General features: G+C 34.5%; 1 protein-coding gene across 1 annotated transcript; it reads right to left on the reverse strand.

Annotated features, from left to right (window-relative positions):
• Window positions 1-274: 274 nt before the first annotated feature.
• Window positions 275-22,784, reverse strand: LOC132703210 (uncharacterized). Its single transcript, XM_060672336.1, has 18 exons — window positions 22,627-22,784; window positions 20,734-20,879; window positions 20,238-20,575; window positions 17,363-17,544; window positions 17,021-17,304; window positions 13,789-14,019; window positions 13,443-13,735; window positions 13,125-13,389; window positions 10,504-10,639; window positions 10,294-10,448; window positions 8,111-8,448; window positions 7,875-8,050; window positions 5,553-5,794; window positions 2,333-2,620; window positions 848-1,004; window positions 678-795; window positions 422-619; window positions 275-372 (listed from the first exon to the last, which is right to left on the reverse strand). The coding sequence occupies exons 1-18, from the start codon at window positions 22,769-22,771 to the stop codon at window positions 330-332; spliced, it is 3,735 nt and encodes a 1,244-aa protein (XP_060528319.1). The 5' UTR covers window positions 22,772-22,784; the 3' UTR covers window positions 275-329.
• Between the last annotated feature and the right edge of the window lie 1,430 nt (window positions 22,785-24,214).

The following is a 24,214-nucleotide window of genomic DNA, read 5'->3' on the forward strand; positions in this document are numbered from 1 at the left end:
GGAGGCCGGATGGGCCCGGATGGTCCGCGGTGGAAGCGGGGGGTGTCGGTTTTTTTTGGTATCGGTCAAATTTGTTTTTTTGCTAGTTGAGCAAATATTGGTTATATGTCTTCTTTGTACGTATTGGTCAATGACCAAAAGCGAAGATCATCGACGGAAGTCGGCAATGGGCGAATGATCCTAGCAGTCGAGCCCAACATTTTTTCGTGAAACGCATACTTGAACTTGAACTTAGTAGCCGCGTAATGACAGGTTAATGAATAAATTATGATCAACGTTTCATAAACTTTATACTGACTATTAAATTGCTGGGGGCTGAATCAAATATTTCAGTTGACAAACTCCTGGGAATATTTTTTGTGAGACTGAATCCTAAAAAAATGCTTTTATTTCACCAAAAATTGATATACTAATTTCTTACCAAACGTGTACCAAAATTTCGAAGATAAGAATAACCGAGGATGCTATCAATCCAACCGCCAATACCGTCGCGACGAAATAGCAGTCCACTATCCCGACGCTGAAAAACGTGGAGCTTTTCGAGGTACACGCAGGTTTTTTGGTATAAATTAGGATATTTTCTCGCTCTTGGATGCCGGTCTCTTGCAGGAGCCTCAAGCTGCAACAACGCCCAAAAAAAAAGTCGGTACAAAACGTCGACCCTTCAAAAACTGTACCCGATTTTTAACATTTCCTTGTACGACGAGTTTTTTTGAATCGCCAACCATGGATCGATGACTTGTAGGTAGGATATTTCCTGCAGGCCGCATTTTTCGTGTTCCATGAATATTTCCCCTGCGGCGTGTTTGATTTTACGGTTTGAGGTTTAAAATGGTTAAAAACTCACCGACGAGTTTGTAACCGGCGCCAGTTTCCATGTGAAACGCGAATAAGCCGTCCCTGACTTTTTTCACGCCCTCTTCGATGGTTAGGAAGTTCGGATTTTTACCGGCAGGGGCCACTTTTCTTTCGTAAATTGCTTTTCTTATCGGTTCGTCCGCTGTCTGACAATACCAAAAGCCAGACTTAACGTCATTCCCTCTCCAATAATCTTTATGTAATAAAGATTTTGCAATTCATCCATGAAAAATAAGTTTGCCACAAGCGCCCAGGAACCTATTTTGACTTTAACATACGGAATGCGGAAACTTGAACAGTGTCGAGACCATATAGTTAGCAAACATATAGAGGCCCTGCCTATGCTAATAGTACAGGAACTTGTGAAGCAACTATGTAACAAAATTTTGAGAAGGTCTGGTCAATGTGCGGATGCGCGAGATTTGAAATTTCGTTTTTAGCCAATGGCAGCTCTAATTGTTGCATTTTCTGACGTTCTACCCATAAGGCCTTGGGTCTTCCAACAACCAACATGGCCGCTGGCAGGTCGTCAATGTTTGGATGCAGTAATTTCTTAAAATATGTCGAAATCCCATTAAATTTACTGGCAAAAATGGAATTAAGGTGTAGAAAGTGTTGTTAAAAAAATTAGCGACAAGTGCAGAGTTAGTATTATGCTGAATTAGAGTACACGGATCGGCGTCCTTAATATAATTCTGTAAGTATTTTAGCGTTTTGTACGTGTTTTTAGTGTCACTAGCCACACTCCCCCACCATCCTACCGCTCAAAAATCAGCGACACCAATTGACAGTTGTTTGTGGTGCTTGGTAAGATTGAGGTTATTTGCGAGTGTGTAAGCTTAATTGCCTTAAGTTATATTAAATAGAATATAGAAGGGTTCTTGTTGGTAATATCGATTACCTTTAATGATACTATCTATAATGCTAAACTGATTTAACGAAATAGATTAGATGCTAGTGGGACGTTAAAGGAAGAAATGAGAAACTATTCATATAAGCGATTGATAGATTTTTAAACAAATCCAAAAGTCCCAAATAAAACTCAAAGCCGCTAAAAGAAAAAAATGTAAGCAATATATTATGGTGGATATCTCCAACGACAGCATACAAAGTTAAAATAAATTCATAATATCGCGTCGCTGGCGACCGAATGGTGGGAAGAAGCAGAGGAGAAACTGTCTACAAACTCTCAACTCTTACTGGTTAGCGAAGTGTCGCTAGCGACACGACATAGTTCTGAAAACGAAGCTTCGAAAGTAAAGCGAGTTTACAACTGTACAACGGTGACTCTCAGTAAGTAAAAAAGTAAGAAGTACGTTTTTACATTTGTGTTTTTAACGAAGTCAAATATTAAAATTGGCTAAAGAGCCAGAATTTTTTTATTGCTAAATTTGGAACTTCATTTGATTTGGGAAACAGAACTTTGAGAAACATGAAACCATATAGAGTTAAATATCAATGATTAGGTACTAACCGAAAAGTAGTAATGATTAAACACAGTATCATCGACTCCAACCTGTAGCCTCGATTTCAGCAAATCTTCTAACGTCCTTATGCTGTTGGAAGAGGTTTGAAGCAGCGCGACGATATTCGCTGAATAAGAAACGTAAATAAACATGAGCGTAATCATTGAACATATCGTGGCTATTCTGCCGGGGGCGCTATAGGGCAAAGCAGACGCCCCTTGTTGACATAAGGCGCCAAATGCGACTAGCACGATTTCCGTCAGTGAGTCTGTCAGTTCCGCGCTGTTTGACGTATCCTGAAAACGCTAGGTTCTTTTGATTAAGATTTATAGTTCTCTCCGAATCGGTTCAAACAAGTTCCATTTAGATTTTTTTTTCTGTCAAAATCGAAAAGTTTCATGCCTAATCGATTGGTGACAAAATATTTAAAAATGGATCTATGACGTAATAGCTAACAGCATAAAAATTTTGACAATATAAGGAGAGTAAATGCTGTAAAATTAAGATATTCGCAGGCAGCAATAGGGACTTTTCCCGCTTATTGTTTATTTTATCCTTTGTTTGGTGAGAAATAACGTTTTTCCTCTTTAATCGATAAAGTTCAACGCTACCTAGGGCTCACGTTACTAAAACTTAAAACGTACGCGGCGTTGTCGATAGTAATGCGATTATATTCGAAAATAAACAATATTTTGGGTTATAAATTTTTTAAATATTTCTTTTCTATTCCCATCCTTAAAATACTTTTTCTACTCTCGTCAGTTTTATTTCCCACGAATCCGAGCGGACAACAACAACATTACCTAAAGTTTCGGAATTCAAATTCAGGTAAAATTGTGGTTCGTAATAGAAAATAATTTTATACCTACCTGTGCTTAATATTCTTTGGTTTGGTATACTACTTGGTTTAAGTTTATCAGTAATCATTCTTATTTCGTGTGTAATACAGCGTGTGTTGAATCGTGTGCGAATTATGCAAAATATGTGCGAGTCTAGTGTATATTAGGAGATGCTCCCGCCCAAATGTAGAAAACACTATTCTATTAGACTAACGAGATTATAAACAATGTTTATTTGACTCTCATTGAACGTGGTGCCAGCAGGCAAGCATCTTTAGAAGAAACGTCTACATTGACGAAAATTCCAACATCAGCTGTATGCAAAATCGTGAATAATCCCATTTCAGCGAGGAAAAAAAGAAGCGATGCTGACATTTTCTCGAGTGTAGATGAAAAGTTATCAAGATCAGTTATACGAGGAACAAAGCGTGCCTACATTAGATATCTTAATTAGGAGGCTTGAAAAAGATGAAACCGGTGTTTCATGTGGCAGAACTACCTTATGGAAGTGTATTCAACACATGGGTTTTAGATTTAAAAAAATTGACAAAAAGCTAGTTTTAATGGAATCTTTTAGAATTCGGAAATGGCTACTGGAATATCTAGAAAAAAATAGGATTTACAGAGAACAACAAAGGCCAATAATTTACTTGGATGAAACCTGGTTCGAAACTTATGATACCCCGGAAAAAGGTTGGGTTGACTCAACTGATAAGTGTAAAACAAACGCGCCATGAAAAAGAGGTAAAAGAATAACTATTTTGCATGCTGGTTCTAAAGATGATTGGATTCCAAATGGACTTTCTCTATCTGCGAAAAATATTAAAAATTCTTCTCTGGATTACCATGAAGGCACCACCGTTGATTTATTTGAAAGTTGGTTTAAAAACAAACTAGTTCCGAACATTCCTCCTAATAGCGTCATTATAATGGACAATGCAAGTTATCACAGTAGACCGTTGACTAAAACCCCTTCCTCATGTGACACAAAAGCAACAATCGAAAACTACATGCATAATAACGACATTTATTTTCACGAAGAGCAAAAGCAATTAATTGAGGTTCTACAAAGCTTGAACCTACAAAAGGAATACGTCTGTGATAATTATGCAAAAAATCTAGGGCATTCAGTTTTAAGGCTTCCACCTTACCACTGTATATTTAATCCCATTGAACATGTTTGGCACCAACTGAAATCTGCGATTCGTCGTAACAATGTTTTTCCCCGTGTTAACTCCAATGTCCGCATAATTATAGAAACCGAAGTTTTTAACATCCCTCCACAAAGTTGGGCAAATTCTGTTAAAGAAATAGAAAAAGCAGAACAATCGCATATCCATATTGTAAATAATATAGAACAAATAATAATTAGAACAGGCCATGATAGCGATAGTGATACTGATATATTATGTGCACAATTTTAAGTAATTTAAGTAGGTAATAAAAATAATTTGTAATTTTAGTTTAGATTTAAACATAAATACATACATAAATAAATAAATATTGTTTAGTATCTTTCCTAACAAAACTCCAAATAATTAAATTCTAAGCAAAGCACGGAGTTGTTCGGCCATATTTTATTCTTACAGCTTGCCCGGGTCTTTCCTTAATTCGTATCAGTTAGTCACTTTCTTATATCTATGAACAGACTTTACCCGAAAACTAACGGTTGTAGAAAAAGTATAGTATGCAAAATATTCGGTAAACGTTTTAAGTCACTCGTTCATTAATCACTCGCTCCGCTCGTGTCAAATAAACTCGTGAGTCAAATGCCGTTTACCGCGATTGTTGCATAATATACTATAATTATAGACCGATCTAGCCTACGGGAAGCTTCACTTTACCAAGTGAATTTGTCCTACGGATCCGAGAAACGTCAGACATTTCCGGGATATTATCTCACGAATTTGGGTGCAATTGGATGTGTTGTCGCAAAATATTAACGCCAAGAGCGAACTTTTGAATTTTAAAATTTCATCAAACATATTTTGCATTTTGGTAATGCTCCGTCGACAAAAAAGAACGCGCAGAAATAACGTCAGAAGAAATAGGTTATAACCTGTTAACAAAAAACAAAATAAGATAAGAATGAAATTTCATAAGAGGTACAAGAAGACACTAATATAATTTTCGTACACGTTTTGACAAAATGCCACATTCAAACTGTCAGCGCTCATGTTGATTGTTAAACGCTGAAAAGTCTTATTGCTTGAAAGTTTTTAATTCACTCGCGCACGCGCATATTACCAGCACAGGTAAGGTCCCAATATTAGAAGAAGAACCCAAATGTTCGACAAAGTAATTAATACGTAAGTAAATTTATATTAAAAACGAACTTGTTTGAACTTGTTCCGAGAGAAGCTCCTATTTAGCTATATGGGGCAATTACGTGAAACTCCACGTATTTCTTCTTCTTCCATTCCCACTTAGCCAACACGTACATCGTCGCGATGATTAAAATTATAGTGAACGCGATGCACAGCCATACCCTTCTGTCGAAAGGCATCGTGTATACGTTAGACACGTACGACAATTTCGGTTGCCTGAATACAAATTTCGATTTTGTCGGTGTGACCATTGCGATGTAGTCTATCAGATCCACCCGATCTTTCGTGAAAAATAACGACGTGCCTTAAAAATATCGTGTTAGTATACTCGATGAATGAAACTCGATAGCGCACAGTTATAATATAATAATAATAATAAGTTTATTTATCAATCAATATCAGCCACAATTTCACGACTACAATATAACGCTATTCATACTAATTCCCGTAAATACATAACCAAAAAACTAAACGTTAAAAAAAATGAAACAAAAGATTATTTAGCAGAAGTGGGAGTAAAGTAATTACGATTATTTGATAAATAGACTAAAATAACACCAAAGAAATTCTTCTTGTCGGTGAGAATTAAACTTATACGTCTTACATAATTATGGAAAGTAAAATGTGTTAATGAAAGATAACGAATACCTACCTAAATTATACATGTAATTAAATATGGAAAAATCAATACAAATTGGAAAAGTCAAAAGGGTAATGAAAAATCGAACGGTAACAAATTGAATGAAAACTAAAATGAAAATGAAACAGAAGACGTTGTTTAACAAGCTAGCGAAGGAGTGATAAAATTATGTTGTAATAACAAGCTTGGATCAAATTGTAAATTGTATTAAATTTATTAGCCATTGGTTTGTCATGATCAGGTACAGTTTAGTCTAGTTCTGGATACGTTTTCATGGTCAAGTTTTTTTATCGTTGTCGAGGATAGTTTGACACATTTGAGAATTAATTTTTTTAAGCTAGCCATATTTTTTCATTAGCAGTGAATGAATTCTCGATCTCTCTTGATTTAGCAGTCATTTGTTTAGTCGAGATCTAAACAAAGTTAAAGAATTTATATTTTTGATTTCAATCGGTAGCTCACTGTGGATATTTGGGTTTAAGTACTAAAAGAATCTTTGTCCTAGTGAGGTGTTGGTTTGAGGAAGGTAACCTGTGCCTGGTGTTATGAGTATGCTTTATGGTTTGTAATGTGTCTATTTTCTTATATTGTCGTATTGCTATACTTTGCAGAAAAAGTTGACGAATATCTAAAATTTTACTCTCTTGGAATAACTTATTACTTGGATATAGAATTATTTTTAATATCCACTTTTGAGTGATTTCTAACGTTCTAAGATGAGAATCCAGCACTCCTCCCAAAACTATTATTCCATAAGTTAAATGTGGTTGAACAAGTGCGAAATATAAGGTTCTCAAGTACGACATTTCAAAATATGTTTTCAATTGTTTAAATTTTCTAATTAAAGATCTTAAGCCGTTACTTGTATATTTACGTGTTCATCCCATTTTAAATGCGGATCAAGTATAATCCCTAAATATCTGATTGTGGTATATATATATATATATATATATATATATATATATATATATATATATATATATATATATATATATATATATATATATATATATATATATATATATATATATATATATATATATATATATATATATATATATATATATATGATGACACTATATTCCGGGATATCATCCGTTCGCTCGTTGAACTCCGACTGGAATCCTGCATCCGACTGGAATCCCGCAGACGTTTCGCCAAAATCTCACTTGGCATCTTCAATGCTCGCGCTCCGAAAACACTTCGAACTTCGGAGCGCGAGCATTGAAGATGCCAAGTGAGATTTTGGCGAAACGTCTGCGGGATTCCAGTCGGATGCAGGATTTGCAGGATTCCAGTCGGATGCAGGATTCCAGTCGGAGTTCAACGAGCGAACGGATGATATCCCGGAATATAGTGTCATCACATTTTTCCATCCGTGAATCAATACGTGAGAATATATATATATATATATATATATATATATATATATATATATATATATATATATATATATATATATATATATATATATATATATATATATATATATATATATATATATATATATATATATATATATATATATATATATATATATATATATATATATATATATATATAATTTCGCCAATCTTCCTGTTGAAAATAAAAACAGCTAGTTCGAGTCAACAAAAACCGACGCTGAAGGAATCTAGAAGTTTTATAGAACAGTTAATAGAACTGCTGCAGATAATTTATCGCTGCATTAGCTACTTACATGGTTATTGTTTTTAAATGTGACTGCAGTCCCCCTTATACTTACCTCCAATATCAGCTTCTTTCCTTACCAATTCTCCCATCATGCCGTTCCACTCTGACTGGTTGTTTTTGTATCCCCAAGTCGGTTGCACAGAAAAATTGAGGGTGATGTTGTAGATGGACGCCAACGCCAAAACTAACACGTAGTTTACTTTCGCTATGCTGTCGATATGCTTCTCCCTTAAATCGCGTTGCCGACATTGAGTTGATTTCACCACAATTACTATCGAATTCAATCACCTCTTGTCGGTTAAATGATTAACCGAGTTGTTGTGGGTTAAAACGATGCAAGCGTTCAAAGTTACGTCCAAATGTCGTCTCTTGAATGTAGAGTCGACGGCGATAGCGTTGGTTCCGGCTCCGTGCTCTTCAACTTCGAACGAATCGCTCGTTTTGTGTTTTTTATATATTTTTTTCACTCGCGCGGCGCCGTCACTGCGAATCTCTATCAAGCTGAAGTCGCTATCGACCATCACCGGTATCTTCAAAGCTTTTAGAACGTAGCTAAGAACGTAGTCCTCACTTTTATAATACGCCAGCCAGCGATTAGGCAGAGCGAACACGTGCTCGAGGACCATCTTGAAAAGGGCAAACTAATGGCAATTTATTCTTTGACGCGCACAGAAGAGCAAAATATTTAAGTAAATATATCCAATCCAATCCAGTTTCAAGCAATATGACAAATTTCCATGTCATTAAAGAACATCCTGTACGTAGAATTGAAAAAAATGTTTCGCGCCATCTATTTAAATGTCAATTGCAAAAAGGTCATGTGATTGGAGTAATTTAATTTTCGCGAGTATAAGCGAAGTATTGATTATATATTAAATAATTATATAATAAAAATATAAATGTATAATAACATTAAACACGCCCCCAACATTTAATTTACAATTTAAAATAAAGTATCAGTACGGTTGTTAATTTTTTTCCAAAAAATATGAAGAGTATTGTAAAGTATACCAGTTGAATGTCAGTAAAGGGGTGATTTTTGGGTCAATTTTAAAAAGAAAACTTCATCCAAAACGTCTTAACTTTTGATATATAGGGTGATACTTTTCAAAAATAAAATATATTTTTTAATATCTGTAATACCACTTTAGATATTTTAATGAAATTTGGCACAAATGTGCCATGTATGAAGAAGCATTATTTAGTGTCCATAAATTCAGCATCGGCAGGTATACGGAATTTCACATGTTCATTTGGGCGAGCATTGTTCTTACACTCTCCAATCATTTCTAAACAAATGTATTTTCTTAATTTTTTCAATCCGATGTGCGGTTTTCGCTACTTTTTTTCAAAAGGGTTATTATTAATTTATTAACAGACAATTTTGTTAAAATTTATTAATATCAGGTAGGGTTTTTTAAAAAATTAAGAAAGTGAAAAGAACAGTCTTCTATTTTTTTTTTCTGAAGGACACTAGTTGGTAACTAAAATCCAGATATTTTGTTTCGGATAGATATTTTATTTTTCACAAAACAAAGTTCTCGATTTAACCAATGTAGTGGCGACCTAATTAACCAAAATATTATTTATCCATAGATAGTCAGAAGCACGCCACTGATTTCCTTAAAAAAAAGATATTTGCATTCATTTATGAGCAGATTTGATCTTTAATTTGTCTTAGTCTCTCGCACGGTTTTCGCCTAAAAATAAAAACTAATTTCACTGCATGTGGTCATATTAACGATATTCTTATGACCATGTAGAGAAGAGATTTTTATTTTTTTTAACCGAAAACAGTACATCGGATTGTAAAAATCAAGAAAGTAATTTTTTTTTTAATGATTTTGGATTTGAAGAATAATTTTTATTTTAAGAGAAATCAGTGGCGTACCACCAATGCTGATGAAAATTGTGGCACACTAAATAATGCCTTTTGATATATAGTATACCTAGGTGCGCCATATTTCATTAAAATATCTAAAGTTGTATTAAATATAATAAAAAAAAAATATTTTTAAACATGTTACCACGCTGTAAGTTTTACCGCGTGCAAGTTTTATTTTTAAAATTGACCCGAAATTGCCCCCCTAATATTGACATTCAATTGGAAGCTTTGGTTAGTTACGTTATACCATAAACATAAGGAAAAGTTCCTATAAATTTTGTATAATAATATGCTTTTTTTATTAGGATTTAAAAAAATGTTTCATATAACTTTATTCAAATTTAATTTGTTTCGAATATTTAAATTTTTACATTTTATCATAACATTATCTGAACATATTATATCCAACCAATGCTATGCGTTATGCACTGCTTAAGCAGAATGGCATCAAAGAGCGAGAGAGAAGTTCATTGAGGGCGGAGCTTGGGCGTATTGTGGTGTGACTTCGAAACGCCTTACACACTCTACTTCTCTGTTTTTGTATTTTACCCTAAATCAAATTGTATGTTGTCATTAAGCTACTTACTTGGTTTAATAAATTAATAGAATTGTTACAGGAAAGATTTATGACGAAAAACTGTCTGCCGGGTCTTAAAGGAAAGGTTTCCTGCACGGAGTCTATGAAAACGGCATCAGTCAAGAATCCGTGATACATGAACTTCTTCGCCATTTTAACGGAATCTACAACAAGTATTTGCAGCAGTTGGGGTTTATTTTCAATACGGAAAGTATTCACCGCTCTTGCCACATTCGAATAGGTTTACCGCTAAATTTCCACCGTCGGCATCGATGAACTCAACAAGAAAATCGAGGAAAGTCGGTTCGCCATAGGCGGGGAATACCAGAAACACTGGGAAAATGATCTCCCAACGCATTTTCGATTACTAAAGCGAGTTCAGCTTTTTTCCATTGTAATTTATAAGAATGACGATAATTTTGGAAAACGAAGTATCGCGGGTAATGGTCGTCAAAGTGCTCGTAATTTTGTTTGCCGTGAACAAACGTCGCATCGAATTGCAATTTCCCAAGATATCCTTTTGTTTTCCTGATAAATTGATCAGCCGGGTGATATACTATGTGTCCTAATAACCGTTTTCAACTAATTAAAGTATTTCTATAAAAATAATTGCATACTTTTTTGCTCTTACCTAAAGTGAACCTTTCTAATTTTTGTAAATTATTTATTATATTTGCGTGTATATTCAGACATTTAGGAAAGTGTAGTTTTCTCGAGGCGAATTTGAAAATCTAGCTTAACAACACAATATCGGTCGCGTTCTTTGATTTAATTTGTGGTCGTTAGCTGCCGCAAGATCCGAAACGAAATTACTGTTCATTACGCCATAAATTTTAAACGATCGGAACGACAGATATAATTTTATCGATTTTCAGCAGCTCGTTGTATATTTGTTTTATTTAAAATTTAGGAGGTTCTGAGTTTCCACTCAGATTGACCTAGAACACAAATTTTCTTTTATTGTTTAGTTATTATTTCACTCTCTTGCTTTAACTACCCTGGATCCATATTTTATCTCAACATATTTACTTTACTTAATTTTTATATTCTCGGTGAAATTTTTTATTCTTGATCGAGACCGGAAATGTTATATCGCTTTCTGAAATATCGTCAGAATTTTGCAGGCTTTTTAACATTCAAGCATTCAATAAGGAATTGACGACGACAAATTGCATTCAATTACGGTTATCCACCAATTATTACAGCAAATTATTTTATGAATTTGCCAACAAATACCAGTTATTGTGTTATATAATCAAATCAAAACCTCCAGAACCCAAGTTCCAATGCTTGCTTTTTTCGGTAATATTTCGTCGCACCTAGCTCAATTGTTCAAGAATTTCTCGATGACGTTTAAACCAAACAACACATTAAAACAATTTATAATAAAAGTTAAGGATACAATATATTATTTTTCTAGATCAGGAACTGTGAGGATTGCAATGCAATTTATATCGCACAGTCAGACAGGAGGATCTCCGTCATTGTTCACGAACATCTCAGTTTGGTGAAAAAGTACCAAATCCGCTTTCCCTACACAGAATTGCTTTATGACTACGATATATACAGACCAAAATCTCGATGCTTTTAGCATGGATTTGAATTGTTTGTATTCAACGCAGTTCAGTAGAATTATTAAAATATTTTATTATTCCATATATTTTTTTAAAATAATTTTTATTTTATTTATTAGGCGTGTGTCATAGTCACAAGTTCGTAACATTGATTGTCAATTTGTCCTTTACCATAATGATTTTGTTAATTATTACATCAAAATGCCATTATGTTTGCAAATCTTTTATTTTACATTTAAACATGCTAGCAATTATTTCTTCAAAGCCAACCAAAATGCACAGGTATTTATATTATTATTTTACAATTAACAACACCATACAGATCATTGGTTCTCAATCAATTAGTTTCCTGGTTCTGCAAAATTGGAAATTAGCAACACTTTCAAAATATGCCTGAAACATCTAAGCTGTCCCGAAGGTGGGCTTTATAGGGTTGATAATGAAGTAGCAGCAACGGGAGATTCTTGTTCTGTCTACAATGATTTTAAGTCGCTCGCTTTTATAGGAGAACTTTATATAAATTATTATCTACAATTTAATATATTTTCTTGCCTTATAGGTATAAAATAAACCTTACACCTTAGTCAATCAAAACAGTCAGTAATAAAATTCTATAGTTACACTTCGTTCTGAACGAAATTATTGATACGCAGTATGATAGTAGTAGTATTGGAACAAATATATCGATGCTTCAAATATCGATCCTCATAATTTTGAAGAACTCGTGACCAAAAATAATTAAATTGTATTAAAATTTCTTACGTCTAAAATTAAGTTAAGCTTGTCTATGTACCCAAGTTTCCTTGAGAAAACTGGTGTTAGTACTCACATTCTATCGATACTTAAAAAAGCAATATCGCGGGCAATATACAGGGTGTTTAAAAAGCGTAATTTTGATGGTGTATCAGTCACAAATTTTTCTGTTTTATCATTTAAACACGTCCTCTAAGGACAACGGTTTTTGCATTTGTATCTTTAAGGTGAACCTTGATATTGAAAAAAAAAAGCGGAAGGAACATAAAAGTTTAATTTTTGAAACAATAAAATATATCTCGGAAACGAACCTAGTTAGACTTCACGCTTATTATTTTTCAAAAAATTTACAGCTATAGGAAAACTAATTCTTATTCTTGACTGATAAATATGCCCTTAAATCTTTGTAGTGAACTGAAACACCCTCCATTTTATGATGTATCGATATATGTCTAACGCAGCAATTTAGTTCTCTACAGTGGACTCAATTTACGAAAGCTAGCGCTCGAATACGCTAAAGATTCGTTGCGCCAAAATAGCTAGTAGCTTTTTGGGTAGGACTTTCGACGTGTTAAACAAATACCGGCTAACCACGTATTCCAAAAATAAAACAAACACGCTCGAGCACGCACCCGCGACGAAAACCATAAACGGAAAGTAGCACTCGACCAGACCGACGCTAATAAACACCTTGCTCGTCCCCTGGCATTTGGGCGGAGCTGTAAAATAGTGCCTGTGCTCCCTGCTATGGATCCCGGTCTCGAATAATCTCCTGAAGCTGGAAGTTCGATTCGCCAAAATCGAAAACGAATCGTTTCGGAAACTACTCACCCCACGAGAAAAATCTCGACGTAAGTCGAGTTTTTCGGAGTCGACAAGTGAGGTATGTCGCCTCTGAAGATGGTGTCTGTCATTCTGACGGAACATGTTTCCTGCGCGGTGAAAGTTTTCTCGATAAAATTGTTCGCGGTGCTCAGTTCGACGTGGAACGCGAAGTATGAAGTCTGGACCAATTTCATACCTCGCGTGGCATTGATAAAGTTCTGCCTGTCGGAATTTTTCGAAGATATCTTCTTCTCGTATATAAGCTTGCGCCAGTACTCGTCAGTACGGTCTTGGCGGTGCTGCAAATTAGTCGGCGTCGATTGGTTTCGCTGGAAAAGCGTGCTTTACCTACCGTAAAGTAAAACCTGTTGTAGTCGTTGTCGTTTACACCCATGTCCATGTTGGATTCGTACAATCCTCTGATGTTTTTTATGTTATCGGACGTGGTAGGCAATAGGTCCACGATTCTGGCAGAGAACGCCACGTAGACGTATGTGAACGTCGATAGGATCGTCAATGTGGCAATTCTGCCAGAAATGCTTTTCGGTTGGTAGAAAGAATGCGTTTGGCACGCGATAGCAATCTACGACAAATTCTAGGTGAAGCGCTTTTCGATATTGTCTTTAAACGATTTAAAGCGAAATCAAGAGAAACACTTTTGAAGCCATGAGTGTAGTTATTTTGACTCTAACCTAAAACCCGGAACGATCAAATTGAGAAACTTTCTACCTGTTCTTCCGCGATGTGAAGATTAAGCAAATTGGTTTCCATTGGTCTTTCAGGTTTATATTATTTTGCATATGCATTCCTGAACTATAGCATGGCATATTTGGGTAACTCATCATGCTTAGAACTATGTTTTTTAAATGTCGTTATTTTTGTTGTCTTCAACTGTTTCGCGACTTGAGAATATTCACTCTTTCAAGCCTTTTTACAAATTTATGATCATATGTAAACAATAAAGATCTATTTTTGATAAGAAAATTAGTAGTAATAAATTATCAATTGCGTCCAGTTGTCATGGCCTTTGCCTACTTCAATGAAAGAGTAAATAAATTTAAACATTTAACATTTAAACAGTTTAATTTTTCTGTTTTTAGTTTGACTAGATCCTACATTTGCCTTTACAAGCCTAACTATATACAAAATATTTTTTCTGCGAATAAATCGAAAAATCATTTTTCTATTCCCGTCAGTTTCGTTTCCCACGAATTCGAGCCACTTCGCACATTTCCGGGATTTTACCGCACGGGTTTGGGAGCAATGTATTCGTGTTTTGCGAAAATGTACCCAAAAACTAACGGTCGTAGAAAAAGTATAGTATGCAACACGTTCGGTAAACTTTTTAACTCACTCGTTTATGAAATTCGTGAGTCAAATGCCGTTTACCGCACTTGTTGCATAATATACTATTTTAACACAGTGCAACCTCTTTAGTGCGAACACCTAATTGTCAAAATTTACAAAACTTCTGGATTTCTCCTGCGTTGGTTGTTGTGGAGTTGAACTTGCTAACGTTTCGCTAATCGTCCTGTTGGCTTCTTCAGAGCTTAACTGAACATTTTCAGCGAAACGTTAGAAAGTTCAACTCAACAACTCACCCTAGAATCTAGAAGTTTTGTAAATAGTAATAAAAACATCTGTTTAAGTTTTTACATTTTTAATATGCATGTATATTAAATTTTGCACAATACATATGTAATGTATTTTATTACCTAACAGAAACTGTACCCAATGTTATTTTAAGCAACAAACACAAACCTAAAAAATAAAACAGCTTGATTTCTTAATTCCTGCAAGGACACGATTCGATGTTCCGGAACTCTATTTTGTGTTGCCCAAGCAAGCGACTACTAGCTTCAGTCAATGCGTCGCTGATTGCTTTATCATTCGATACCCATGTTTCGATCCCTTCATTCTTTAAGCACTGGTCAAGTGATTTACTTAATTCCGTAATCTCTTCCGCGTCATATTGAATCTCCTTGGATTGTGTATCTCACAACTTCTTACGATAAACTAGTTTTATAGGCTGTGTAACATGTCGATCCATTTACTGTGTCAATGGCGTACAATTTGGGGGAAGGAAAAACACAGAAATTTTTTACTGGTGAAGCAAACTCACTGTGAAACCATTCAGTGAAAATTTCGCTCGTTAACATTTCTAAAGGACGGAGCTTCATAATTTTACCAATAGAGCATAAAAGTGATTCGTTCTGTGCTAACTTTTTGTCCTGGAGCAAATTTTTTTCCTGATTGTGCTAAGGTTTTGATTGGAAGAACTCTTCATAAAAGCCCACTTTCATCAGCGTTATATATACTTCATTATACCAGCAAACTTTTCCACAAATGGCAAGACTGCATCATAGTCGCTTGAAAGTGATTCTCCACAAACTGTTAAATGTTAAAATCGTCCTTTTTGTTATTTCTCTGGAGAAGAACTTAGCCTTCTCAGGTAGAAGTTCCCCAGAAATTGGCGTCCCTGTAAAAAACAACGGGAATTGTGCCAAATATGAATCGCAAGATTTGATATACTGCCGGGCTATATCAAGTTAAATAAAATTGTATAAAAAGAGAAAAATCTGATATTTTATAACGATTAACCAAAAGAAAACTTACCTTTTGTTCTTTCCTGACGGAATCATCTAAATAAAGACTTATCGATTTTAGAATTTGCACTGAGTTTCAGTGTTTTTCTGTTTGAAGCACCGACATCATTTTCTTGGATAAATTATTTTGTCTTTGTTTTTATTTATATCAGTTACTGTAGTTTTACCGATGCCATGCTTTGAAGTAATGCTTGAATAACTCATACCATGGCATCAATATCTTTTATAACTTGAACTTTTTGTTTTAAATCTAGTGTTACGTGCTTTCTTTTCGACATATTTGTCTTTTAAATTATCTGATAGTGTAAAATCACTATGCGCTTATGTCCTCAGTGTTGAATTATTATTTTGACGCCTTGAAATAATTTTTTTAATTTCTATTCTAATTTTAAACTTTCAAATCCTCAAGAAATATTTAAATTATGGAATTTAAACTTTGTAATTTAAATTACAAACTTATACAAGATGTTGTAATAAAATCATTTAGTTAAATAGAACGTCATATTCATGTCATCCGGAAGGAAATAATATATTTTCATACCCTTTCGAGTATATAAAAAAAATTAGTTTGAACCTAATTCCTAATAGACGCGTTCACACTTTCATGAATGACTGCTGTTTCATACTTTTTCGATAACGATATTTTTAATCTTTTGCGAGATATTAGTTTTTGAATATTATATCTAACCAATGCAAATGTGCGAAGGCTGCAAATTTCACAAATTGCGCCATGAACATTTCAACAGTAATTATTTTTTTGTTCATCACATTTGTCGCTGATTTTAAGATGCTTAGTGGATTGAAAATCATTAAAATTTTTCGAACATTAAGGTTTGTTTGTATCTTTTTAACAAATAATATTTCCCGTTTACGTTTATTAAACAAATCTTCTTATTCCGTTTTATAGCATCACTTGGGGTATGAGTTTTGGGACAAACCTTGGAAGCGATGCCACTAGGGCCGAGAAAAAATATTAACCTGCATCATAACGACGTCCCAAATATTCGGCTTGTTCTCCTCGCAGTCATCAAATAGCTTTCGTTTATTCTCCCAGATCATTATAACGCCTATGAAGACTGCACCTAAGGCACAAACGAAACCACACGAATACCAGATGTTCTTATCGAACGGCAAAGCGAAGAGGTTCGTGGAATATGCCAGTGGCGGAGCCCTAAACACAAACTTAATCGGCAATTCCTTCGTCGTCGACACTAGGTATCTGAAGTGTTTCAATCTGTCGGCAGGAGTAAAGGTTACTGTCCCTGTAACCAGAGAATAGAATTTAATACTCGAACGTATAAGGAGTCTGATACGCGATACCCGCTATGTCAGCTCGCCCCGTATACAAGTCTCCGAGCATGCCTTTGTAATAATTGTTATCGGCATCTTTTTCTAAACCCCATTCGTTTCTGATTAGTTTCACTTGTGGCGTGTTCCAGAGATCGCACAAGTGATCCAGCAGAACGTAATTGATTTTCGACAGTTTGTCGGTCTCTTTGTGCCTGAAAAATGCCTTCAGCAATACTGAAATCACACATTATATTTATTCAATACGCATCGGCAAACGTTTTGCATTCCCCAAATGATTTTTTAGGCAATTGGGAAGGATTGTTAAGGGAAACTGCAAAAATAAAAACCATTAAACTGGTATCCCTTTTAGTAATTCATTTGTTCATATTTTAAATTAAAATAAACAATTCTATAACGTCATTATTAAAAAAAAAGTCACAACCGATTCAGCTCTCACTTAAATAAAGTGGTAAAAATTAATTCCCGTTTTTTGATAGATAAGTAAAAGTCGTTTGGTTTTTCCTAAAAAATTCAAATATTGCACGCATCAACTTGTATATGAATTAAATTGTGTCGACTATACTGAACTAGTAAGAACAAACGGAAAAATAAAAAAAACAATAAATATAAAAAGTTTGATACTAACTAATTAATAAGTACTGCCTCCTCTACTAATGCTACTGCATGCATGCATGCATTCCTAGTAATGGGTGTAGCAAAAAGTAAAAAAGATATTTTTCTTTGATAAAACTGAAAACGCAAGCCGAGAGGCTGCAAATTACAGACCATATAGTCCAAAAGGTCCTTATATACTCTAAAAATAAAATCGCTCGCAATATTGCGTAGCACAATTGACCTAGCTTTAGATAATTGACATCCGGACAACAGCAATTCATACACAACAATAGTGATTTTCCAGAAGTTTCGGGAGTTTGGATGGAAGATTTTTGTGCATCCACCATATAGTACGGAACTAGCTCGCAGTGTCTTCCTCGAGGTTTTTTTCTATGGCGGACAATTTTGCTGATGAACGTTTCATTACAAAAACAGCCTTTCCAGTATTTTCAACGTGGATGCGGACTTCTATGAGAGATGCTTAATGGTAAATGGCAACAAGTTATGGCAAGTTATTCTGGGTAAAACCTTCAATTTCATCAAAAATAATAAATTTCTTGTGTACTACACCTGTTATCAGCTTATTTGCTGTTTCTTGCCGCTGATTTCGAAGGAAACTGGTAAGATTGCTCTGTACACTGACCTTTTTGTTACGTGGTAGGGACCATAATGTTTCCGTAATTTTCTTAAAATTTTCCATCATGTCAAAACCCCACCCACTTATAAAATTCTTCGAAAATCTAGTTTTGCTTCACTTCGAGAAAGAGTTCATGATACCCGTAAAGAAATCAACCAAATCAATTAGACGCTTCTATCTCTTCATCTTGAAATTGCTTGCATCTGTCCCCACAACTTCGATACCCTTTCATGACAAAGCAGAAAATCTTCGTTTACCTTCTACCCAGAATCATATTCGAAACTTTGAAAAAAAAAACTTCAACACTAGTGGAACCATCAACCTTTTCTCACCTACCAAACTCTGTACCAACTTTCGGACAATGAAAAATCAGTTCTTGCACAAGGTTCCAAATTGTACCATTTGCATATATCCATGTCTCATTAGTATAAACCATAGGTCCTGCCTATGCTGAAAGTACAGGAACTCATGAAGCAACAACTAAATTTTTTTTTGAGAAGGCCCATTCAACATGCGCATGCTCGAGATTTAAATTTTCCTTTTTAAACCAATGGCAGCTCCAATGACAAATTCTGACGTAGGACCCATAAGACCTTGTGACTTTCAACAAACAACATGGCCGCTGACAGATCGTAGAAGTTTGCATGCGGCATTTTTACGGCAGTATTTTCCCAAAATATGTCGAAATCCTATTAGATTTTCAGGCAAAAAATGAGTTAAGGCCTGGAAAAGCAGTGCAGAATTGCAGTACCCACGTCAGCGTCAGTATGATTCTGTAATTAATTTGGCGCTTTTGTTCTTCAAACCCTGTAGATACGATGCAATTTCTACAGGTAATTTTTATGTGAGCTTTTTTTTTTGTAAATCGGCGTGCAGCGTTAGTTTTCACAAACTCATAGGTTTAACCTCTATTGAAATAACTTTGAGATTCTATATATCGCACATGAAACAAAGTGAAAAAATGTCCAAGAAGCACCTCCTATAGAGAGTAATTGATAAGAAATATTTGTTATGCTGGTTCTAGTAAAAATTCAACTTGTAGCTTAATTATTTTCTTATAGTTCCTATAATTCCTGTATACTAAAACATATTGTCCAGACATCCTAGCGTGCGGGAAGCGTCACTTTACCGTGTCAATTTCATTTCCCATTAATCCGAACCACTTCGGACATTTCCGGGATTTTACCGCACGGATTTGGGAGCAATCGGATGTTTTCGGAGATATTTCCCACGCTTTCAATTTTGACGTTTGTCAATTCTGATGGTCACGTCAGTGAATGTATTTGTGTTGTTTTGCGAAAATGGACCCAAAAACTAACGGTCGTAGAAAAAGTATAGTATGCAACTTCGTCAGGTCTTTACCTGTCACCAATTTGGGAATCAATCAACCGAGACAATATTTATGGCCCTCATTTAGCTCCGCTCCCCTTAAACAATATGTAAGCAGGTACAGAGTAGAATACGCACCAGTTTCAGTTTAGTACTGAAGAAGCCAAAAGAAAGATTGGCGAAAGATTGGGAAAAGTTTGATATATATTCCGCTCAAACTATTGCGAACATATTTGATATAATTGATTCAACATTTTTATTTATAATGCCTCCTTAGATGGGGTGTAAAGCTTTTGCCAATGAGTGTATTTTCATCTAGTATACCTGTGGTCTAATAAATGATTAACACTATCGCTGTTTTCGAACACGTAAGACACCCTGATGGGCGTGCCCATCATGTCGCTTCGGTTTCTCGGCAAAATCGTCTCGTTAAAATCGAAAATTCCTTCTCCATACCACCGCGCCGCCGTGTGCTCGATGTAAGCCGTAGAATGTACATTTACTTTGTACAAATTTTTTATGTCAAACGTCGCGTTTTCCGTATACGTCGCGACCAGCACGTGGCTATTTATCGGAAAGTAAAAGTTACTGGCTTTCAATTCGCTAGTGTTTCCGAATACGATCCACACGTTAGGATACGTGAAAAGTTCCGCTTGCAAAGCCTGAAAAGAATTCTCTCTAATATACTCGTCCCAGAATTATAAGAGAGTCAATAATATCGGCTGGTACTTAAAAATTTAAATAATGTCTGTTAAATTAGTTACCAACTTCAATAGAGTAGAAGTGTCAATATTCTATTGTAATTCTGGGGCGACTGTACCTGTGTTATGAGGTCAGTGAATGATTCGCAACTCATGTCCACGGCAAAAGTAAAAAATCGATCACCTTGCGTAAACCCACCAATCTTTAAATGTTGGTATCTCACGTTGAGCTGTTGAAGCTTGTTGGCTAGTTGGATATAGCTCTCTGAAATGGCGATACTGGTTTACAGCTTTGTTAGAGTTCGTGTCAGAATAATTCATTGATTTTTTTGGTAGCAATAAAACCAACATGATATCATCAATTTACAAAACTTCTGACGGAACTTTCTGACTTGATGATAGCTTCAGATTGGCTATATTTCTAGAATTTAGAAGAGCTTTTGAGATTGTTAATGGCGATGTTTAATAAATAAGTTAGAAAATATAGATATAAGGCACTTAGCATTCATTGGATTCTTGGAAGAATACAAAAAGCAAATTGTGAGTTAGCCGTATCTGAATCTATCGTGGTGAATCAAAGGACGCTTTTATGGCCATTATTGTTTTTTCTTGCTATAAATAACAAAGTAAAAGTTACAAAAACAGTTAAATTACATTATTTGCTGACTCTACAACCATATTACATAAAACAAATGCAGCAAGATATAGATGTAAATCGAGTATGTAATAATAATCTTACATAGACAAGAAATAGATTAAACGGATTAGGTTTACAAATATGAATAAAAATCTTTTAAATTGCAGCAAGGCATATAAAACATTTGGGAATTGCAGCAGCAAGTTGCATCCATCAACAATCTACCCAAGAGGAATCCAGAAGTTTTGTAATAGTAGTTTACAGTGGAAGTTTCTTTGAAAATGTGATGATAGCTTCAGATTGGCTGTATTTGTAGAATTTAGAAGAGCTTTTGAAATTGTTAATGGTGATGTTTAATAAATAAGTTAGATTAGCATTCATTGGATTCCTGGAAGAACACAAAAAGCAAATTATGAGTTAGCCGTATCTGAATCTATCGTGGTGAATCAAAGGACGCTTTTATGGCCATTATTGTTTTTTCTTTCTAAAAATAACAAAGTTAAAGTTACAAAAATAGTTAAATTACATTTTTTGCTGACTCTACAACCATATTACATAAAACAAATGCAGCAAGATATAGATTTAAATCGAGTATGTAATAATAATCTTGCATAGACAAGAAATAGATTAAACGGATTAGCTTTAAAAATATGAATAAAAATGTTTTAAATTGCAGCAAGGCATATAAAACATTTGGGAATTGCAGCAGCAAGTTCCATTCATTGACGCAGGAGGAATCCAGAAGTTATGTAATAGTAGTTTGCAGTGGCATATGAAAGTTTCTTTGAAAAGGTGATGATAGCATCAGACTGGCTGTATTTATGGAATTCAGAAGACCTTTTGAGGCTTTTAATAGGGATATTTTAATAAATAAGTTAGAAAATATAGGTATAAAGCACTTAGCATTGGATTCCTGGAAGAACACAAAAAGCAAATTATGAATAAACCGTATCTGAAGCTAGCTTGGTGAACCAAGGGACGCTTTTATGGCCATTATTGTTTTTTCTTTGTATAAATCACAAAGTAAAGGTTACAAAAACAGTAGAATGACATTATTTGCCAACTCTACGACGATATTACATAAAACAAATGCAGCAAGATATAGATTTAAACCTGTATGTAATAATAATCTTACATAGACAAGACATAGATTAAATGGATTGGGTTTAAACATATTAATAAAAATGTTTTAAATTGCAGTATCCGAAGCATATAAAACATTTCGGAATTGCATTACATCCAAAATTTAACTTTGATGCCAATTGTGATTATATGAGAAAATTTTGGTAAACAATGAGTTTTACATCTAGAGTTTAATGACAAAAGGGTATCATATATTTTTTTAAAAACAGGCAGTAGAAAGCTAGGGGAATACCTTTGGACCAGCAAAGATGTGTAGCGATATTAGGCGGCCATAGACGCAAGTTTAAGAAGTCGACCAATAACTGGGTCTTGTTATTCTCTAATATACCAGAAGTGCATGTTAAGAGTGCCATTACTATTATATTTAATGTCTTCATGATTTTTATACCGAATTTTACGACAGGATAAAGAGTGAAGAAAGCTTCAGCTTACGACTGAGAAATAAAGTTGAAGAATCTTATTCTCTAGGAATCGTATGTCGTACAATATTAATCGTGTTCGTTTGACTGTAATTACGTAACTTCCATTTGCTTCAATTAAAATTCGAGGTAGCCGTAGAACGGGGAGAGATACCTATCTGAAATCGGAAAATTCTCCGTTAAAAATTCATAATCGGAAAGCGATTTGACCTACGGGAACCTCATAAATTATGGCTTCCTCAAACACAAGATTCGTAATTTTGTAACTATTTGCTACATAAACGTTGAGCCCAAAGTCAACAATAGGAAACAGAAAAATAATAATAAAAAAAACATTGTTATAAAAACACACCTCCTCCATATTTTACACTTCATATGTCCAAATTTAGAAAAAGTGATAAGGAAAAAAATTGATATCCAGGTTTATTTAGAAACTTTTGTGTCTCTTGTATTTTTTTTTATAAAACTTACCTTTTTGAAAAGGAAAAAGTTTATTTCTTCAATGTTGTAAGCGATTACATTTTAAAAGTACAGTGAAAACTCCCTATAGCGAAACCCTGTATTACGAACATAATTTGTTGTACTATTAGGTCTCTATATAAAGCTCTATTAATCTCTGTATAACGAATAACGAAGGAAGAAGAAGATGAAGAAGTTGATCTGGGACCACCACCAACCATTCAACAAGCCCTATATTCAATTAAGCTGCTAGAGAAATTTTTTGTGTATCATGGGGAAGGAATGGTGTAAATCCAAGCCAAAGAACGAGATGCGTATTGGCATAATAAAAAAATTCAAAAGAAAATGACCGATTATTTGAAAAATTAAATGTAGTTCTTAAACATTTATATAAAATGTTCCTAAGTAGATGTTAAAATATGTATTATTACAAAACACATATGCTTATTGTTATTTTTCAAGTGCCTATAACTCTAACAACGAAAAAAAAGCAGTCCCTTCAATTTCTGATTTTCTGATAGTAACTTATGTATTAATGTTTAAACCATGTTACTAAGATATCTCTTTTCGGAGAAGTCAAGGTTTTCATATTTGTTTTGCAATACCCTGTAGAATCAAAGCTATATGTGGATTTTCATGAATAAATAGATAGCACATTACCCAAATCTCGTGTGAAGATAAATTGCGATTATCACCCCCTAGAATCTGTATTTGATTGTAAGTTTCGCCTACGCAGACCTCCACGTAAGTAATGACTCAGCATCGTTATCCTATAATAATAACCATCAAGTATAAATATGGTTATTAATAAATGTTAGCAATTGTGCCACATTTTTTATCATCAATCTCTCCTAAAAAGATACTGAAATGCCTTAACGCTTACAATAGACGCATAAAGAAACTGAGTATGTCATGGAAAATGCTTAGACGGCGGAAGGCCGC

The sequence above is a fragment of the Cylas formicarius genome, unplaced genomic scaffold (assembly GCF_029955315.1).
Source record: "Cylas formicarius isolate icCylForm1 unplaced genomic scaffold, icCylForm1.1 PGA_scaffold_6__28_contigs__length_40554024, whole genome shotgun sequence".
NCBI lineage: Eukaryota > Metazoa > Arthropoda > Insecta > Coleoptera > Brentidae > Cylas > Cylas formicarius.